The sequence below is a fragment of the Oryza sativa genome, chromosome 1, assembly GCF_034140825.1.
Source record: "Oryza sativa Japonica Group chromosome 1, ASM3414082v1".
NCBI lineage: Eukaryota > Viridiplantae > Streptophyta > Magnoliopsida > Poales > Poaceae > Oryza > Oryza sativa.
Genome location: NC_089035.1, coordinates 11,341,929 through 11,347,393, shown reverse-complemented (window position 1 = coordinate 11,347,393; position 5,465 = coordinate 11,341,929). Strand labels below are relative to the sequence as shown.

Here is a 5,465-nt window from a genome sequence, read left to right as displayed (position 1 = left end):
GCTGGGCGGGCGACGTCGTGTTGGTGTCGGCGTAGGCGAGGTAGCACACCCGTCGAGCCAGGCTCCGGCGCGGCAGCTTGCAACGATGTCCACGAGGCTCTCGCCGTCTTGCGTCGCTGTGCCGCCATGGGGTCACCGAGGCAGACGCCGCTAGCAAGCGCGCGGTCGCCGCCGCCGCCAATCCGGTTTGAGAGAGAGAGGGTTGACCCATTGACACGTGGGTCTCACTTTTTTTAATCTTTTAGTTGACTGGCACAGGGCTCTACATATTTAGTTTTTATTTTCAATTTTTTAAATCTTTTTGTTAGTTCTACATATTTAGTTTTTATTTTCAATTTTTTAAATCTTTTTGTTAGTGCTATGTCAACACGTACGTGGGACGAGGATAAGTCAAACCAGCCACATAGACACTATGTCTGATAAAACCACTTTTGTTTGCACTGGCTTTAAGGGTTAAGAGATACGATATATTTGGTATTTGCTATTTAAGGATGCGATTCAAGCTCAACGTCAATATGGCGGATCTAAAGTGAACTTATTCCTCAACTTTGCATTCGCCGGATTGTCGTGAATACATTTTCGGCAATTCAGCCCACTGCTCACCATAAATCCAGAAAACTTACTGAACCAACCAGAGGAAACGATGAGAGTGTCACAGAAATGTTGTAAATTCCATTGCACATAGCTACATGCTGACAATATCCATATTTACATCCCAATTAATAATTGGATCAAACTCTATGCCCCCCCTGTGATTGCCCTGCCATACTCTCACAGTCTCAGCGACCTACAGAAGTACAAAGAGTATCGGATCCAATGAGCAAGACTGCAAGAACAGTTCACATCACTTCTTGACTCAGTTCTTCAGAAATCAAACAACAAAATTACATTTCTACTCACAAATGTAAACATGTAGTGCTGACTGCTGAGATTGGAGCACACTATTCCGTCGCGCCTGACGTGCACGCAGGCCTTCGTGGAGGAAGCTGGGGATATGCCGTGCGCTTCAGAGATGAACAGAACAACAGAAAACAAATAAGTCAAAATCTCGATTGTGCAGTGTGTAACTGTGCACAGATTTTTTTTTTGGGATATGCAAAAGGCTTGTGTATAATTTGCCTTGTATTAGGATAGAAAGATGTATACACCACTTTGAAAGCTGTAAAAAAGAACTGAACCGAAAAGGAAACAAAAGGAAAAAAAAGAAGTGTGCACAGATTGTATATTGATTGGGAGATGATAATTTCACACTTGGTTAATGCATTTTTCAAGGTGGAATTTTTTTTTAAAAAAAAGATAGGTTTCTTTCATAGGAAGTAGAATGTTCAGAGGATCCATCACTGTTGCTTACACAATGAACAAGCAAAAGTACTATCGTTTGTCATGGATGCCCAATTGTCATAAATCTACTCTTTGTGCCATATACAATCCAATCATATACCTGCAACTTGGGTTTCAGGGGCTCGGTTGTGCCTTTTGTGCTGTTGCTTGCGCCTTGCTGCAGAAATAGGTAGCACTGAATTTTGAATATAGTGGTAAAAGGTTGTAACTTGGTTGCAACATAAAATCCAATTATTTTCATTTTACTCCCTGAAAAACATGTGCATTTCTTGGTTTTCTGTATTACCTTGCCAAGTGCCCAATCGGCGGAATCGAAATAGGCACGCTCATGGTCCTGGAAAGTGTTTGCAGCAAGGAAACATCAGTTAAGTCAAAATTTCCTTTTTTCACATTGTAATTGTAAGTTTGTTCTTGGAAGATTCGTTGCTAATCAACAAGCATGTTGCATAAGCATTATATCAACATACCTTATTAATGAGAGGTTTCTTTGGAGAAATTCCTCCATATTTGTTCTGGGACGATCCCTGGAAACAATTCAGACTTCAGTTTAGAAAAGCATAAATACAAAGGGACAGCAAAACTTCAGACATGCGTAAGCACTAAGCAGTGGTATTCAGAATTTCAGATTTACACTTGTGCGGAACCACAGGCTAAATGGTTAGTTGAACATCACATCAACAACTTGCACTACATATGAATCATGGAGTAAAGGTATCCCACTCCTGAACTCCAATGAGCAGTGTCTTAATTAGGTCACATGTTAGAAATATGCAACAGGCACAGCAGTTGACAGTGTTAGGAAAGGATCAAGCTGACCAACTTTTCCCCAAGTTGTAGTGCTCAAGTATTTCCAGCCACACTGACCAATCAGGATGCATCCAGCCAACTAGTGCTTCTGTTATATCCATTTCATTAAATGGCACTGTATTTGTTGAGGACAAAGATGTGCTACCTGCAATCGATTGCCATCTTTGATGGCTGCCTCATAGAAGGTTGGATCCTGATTGAGTGATATTTGCATGAAGGTTGATAATCATAGAATTTTTTAAAGAACCTTTCTTTTGATAAATAAGGGCAACGAAACTGTCACATCTTCTAGTGTGAGGATAGGTAAATGTCAGATTTCAGAAAAGAGACACTTTCTTCACTTTAATATCATATTGTTTTGTGCACATGTTTCTTGTTAGAGAAAATTGTCGGTCAAGGTATTCTGCACAAGCTTTAATTTTCTTTTCAAATAAAAGAAAGATAAGGTAATATTTGTCAAGTATTTCTCATAGTTCAGCACACTATATGCTCACCCATATATAAGAAAGAATAATGGTGATTAGTTCACACAGTCAGTCAATCTAAGTAACATATATATAGTGAAAATATAAGGAGATACCAAACTTTGACCATAATTCTGAAGTCAAAATAAACAACTCAATATAAAGGAAATATTCTATATACTTCACGTTTCAAAGATATATCACAATTTATCTCACGAAAAGGCGCCTATTGATTTGACTCTTATAGATATAGTACATGGACCTGGGATACCGGTCGGCAGCTGTTCAATTCAGCTGCACGACTTGAGGACCAAATTTACCGAGAAATAAAGACAATATATGTGGCACAAGTTGACCAAAAGAAAGTCTAGTACTTGAAGGCATAATAACTAGCCACGGAATATCCTATTTGATTTTTTTTTTTACTTGGATGAACGGAGCCCCCACGTTTTGAAAATTTGGCTGTTCTTGTTTCTCATGAAAGCAACAAACGGCGAGACCAAATTGGCCTCCTCTACTTCCCTCTGATTTGGTTTCCAAGTCGGTATAATTGTATTGTTGGGTTCCTTTCCCTGACCTGAGTTTTCAAATGCCACGTGACGTTCACGGTGACTTGGTGTTGTTTCCATCCCAAAATCAACGCCGGGAAACGGTGGCGGCAGATAAGAAAATTTTGAACTATATAGTATACTTCGAAAGAGATAAAGAGAGAAAGAAATTTGAACTCTAAACAAGAGTAATATATTTCAGAAACTCTTGTTAACGTTTTGATTAATAACTGTAAGTGCTCTAAATTCTTCGGTCTAAGTTGCTAGAGTTTTGGCCATGTAACGGAGATCATTTTAAGAGACTCTTTCTAATTGCTAATGCCCACCTGAATATTGGTTGAGAGTTATGAACGGAAATATTTACTGCCATTAACAAATGCATTTGTCTAGCGAAACACTTCACCAGAGGCATAATATAAATACTCCTCTCGATCACCAAAGCTATATTCGCATACGAGAAATAGAGGGAAATGAAACAGAAAAAAAAGAAAGAAAACTTCAGTTCGTTGGCGATAACCGAAAGCAAGAAATGTTCATGCCATGGTAGGCTGATCATGGTAAAGTCGAGGAGAGGCACGGAGACAACACAGAGAATTAGATGAATAGTAGATGAGTATGCATACCTCCTCCCTCTGTGTCGCTGCTCTGTTGTCTTCGCCGAAGCTTGCCATCTCCCCGAGCGCGAGAGTAGTCCAACCACCGGCGTTGTTCGTCCTCTGAACCCTAACAACAGAAGCAGAGGAAGAGAGCAGGGGGATCGATGGAGCAAACTAATAAAAGAACTCACGGGAACGAGCTCGAAGACTCGATCGGTGTTTTGTTTATCTGCGTCGACCACTCGACCGCGCGCGACCGAGCAAGATATAGGAGAGGAGAGGAGAGGAGAGGAGGTTGGTGAGACGCAGGCAGAAAAGAGGAGGAGAGACGGACGCGATATCACGTATTCACGTTACGTACGCAGGGCGCAGCGAGCCAAGGGTGGGCAAGGCGAAGGCAAAAGCCGTGACGGCGAGATATTCTTCGGCTCGCTCACGCGGGCAGCGCAGCGCAGCGCGCGGGGACTCTGTCAACGGAGGGGGCACGCACGCACACGCACACGGGCGGGTGGGCAGCTGAGCTGAACAGATGGATGGATGGAGGTCGGTTTCGAGGAAGTTGGGCGCGCGGGCGAGGTCGTGTTCCGCGCGGGAGATGGAGAGGAGACGGGCATGCAGGTGGCGTGGTCCGCGCGGGACGCGGCCGACAAGTGGCCGATGGTGTGGGTGCCCGTCCGCGTGGCGGCCGGATGGGCGCGCGGCTCCTCCTGGGAGAGGGTGGGATGAACCGGACGGTTGGGCTTATCACTTTGCCGTGCGTGATGATAGTAGTAGTATCTCTGGGTTATGTATGTACTATGCATGTTATGAAACCGATCTTTTTAAAGGAGTCGGATTTGTAGGACCGTGATCGTGAGGATCACGGTACCTCCTCCTTCTATTCTTCTATTTCCTTATTAATGAAGTGGACTTATACCAAATATATATGTATGTATCCATATAGGACATCCTATTGTGGGTATAAATACAATAGTGAGATTGAGGGCAAAGTAATACTTGTAACAGAGAGAGAAACATCAATAAAGTTGATTGCCCTCCACTTTCGTGTCCGTGTGTTCGTGTGTGCTTGTTCGATTGTTGACAACGTGAATTCTAACACGTTATTAGCACGAGGTGCTCTTCAGCCAAGGTATATTGTCAACATCGATCTGTCCTAATCTCGTTCTATAGGGATAACGATAAACTTGCTAGATCGTTTTCTGTTTTTTTTTCTCCGCTAATCGTTCGATCGATGGGTTGTACTACGTGGATTTGTCCCTTATGGCGCACGTAGCAGGAGAGTTTGTGGCTCTCCACCCCATGCGCGACAGGCGTATGGGGTTATCCCTTGTACAACCGATCTATCGAACGAGAAGCGGTTATCGCTATAGTCCGATTAGATATGTTCCCAGCCTTTGCGCTGGGTTTCTTTTCTTGCAAACAAATACACGGATACCGTACGCCCTAGACGCGCGAACGGATCAGACAAGCCGCCACAAGAACGACGGTTTAGAACTAGTGATGCCTCAGGGCGACGCTACGTTCAGGGTGTAATCGCGATGCACATGAGAAGAATCGCGTACCTGGCTAACGTGATTGCCGATTCTGAACGAATCGGCCCAAATCCTCATGCCAGCGCCGCCGTCCTCCTGAAGTTGACGACGACGAAACCGAGTCAATGACGCTAGCATGCGCCATCGTGCGCTCGCCGCCGCCAGCACGCGTCGCCG

At 43.8% G+C, this 5,465-nt stretch overlaps 1 protein-coding gene across 4 annotated transcripts; it reads right to left on the bottom strand.

The window, feature by feature from the left end:
• Positions 1 to 650: 650 nt before the first annotated feature.
• LOC4323909 (uncharacterized) lies at positions 651 to 3,996 on the bottom strand. Of its 4 annotated transcripts, none has more exons than XM_066308914.1 (6): positions 3,784 to 3,996; positions 1,809 to 1,865; positions 1,628 to 1,675; positions 1,442 to 1,516; positions 901 to 1,004; positions 651 to 826 (listed from the first exon to the last, which is right to left on the bottom strand). In XM_066308914.1, the coding sequence occupies exons 1-5, from the start codon at positions 3,829 to 3,831 to the stop codon at positions 942 to 944; spliced, it is 291 nt and encodes a 96-aa protein (XP_066165011.1). In that variant the 5' UTR covers positions 3,832 to 3,996; the 3' UTR covers positions 651 to 826; positions 901 to 941. The 4 variants fall into 4 exon arrangements, with proteins under 4 accessions (XP_066165011.1, XP_066165006.1, XP_066165014.1 ...); XM_066308909.1 differs by having other exon boundaries at positions 651 to 787; XM_066308917.1 differs by having other exon boundaries at positions 1,442 to 1,498.
• Between the last annotated feature and the right edge of the window lie 1,469 nt (positions 3,997 to 5,465).

Excerpts from the sequence above, each read along its gene's own strand:
- LOC4323909 (XM_066308914.1), bottom strand. The coding sequence starts at position 3,831 with ATGGCAAGCTTCGGCGAAGACAACAGAGCAGCGACACAGAGGGAGGAG. Across the intron at positions 1,866-3,783 it reads CAGCGACACAGAGGGAGGAG|GGATCGTCCCAGAACAAATA; the intron begins GTATGCATACTC and ends AATTGTTTCCAG. Across the intron at positions 1,517-1,627 it reads CCGATTGGGCACTTGGCAAG|TGCTACCTATTTCTGCAGCA; the intron begins GTAATACAGAAA and ends TTCAAAATTCAG.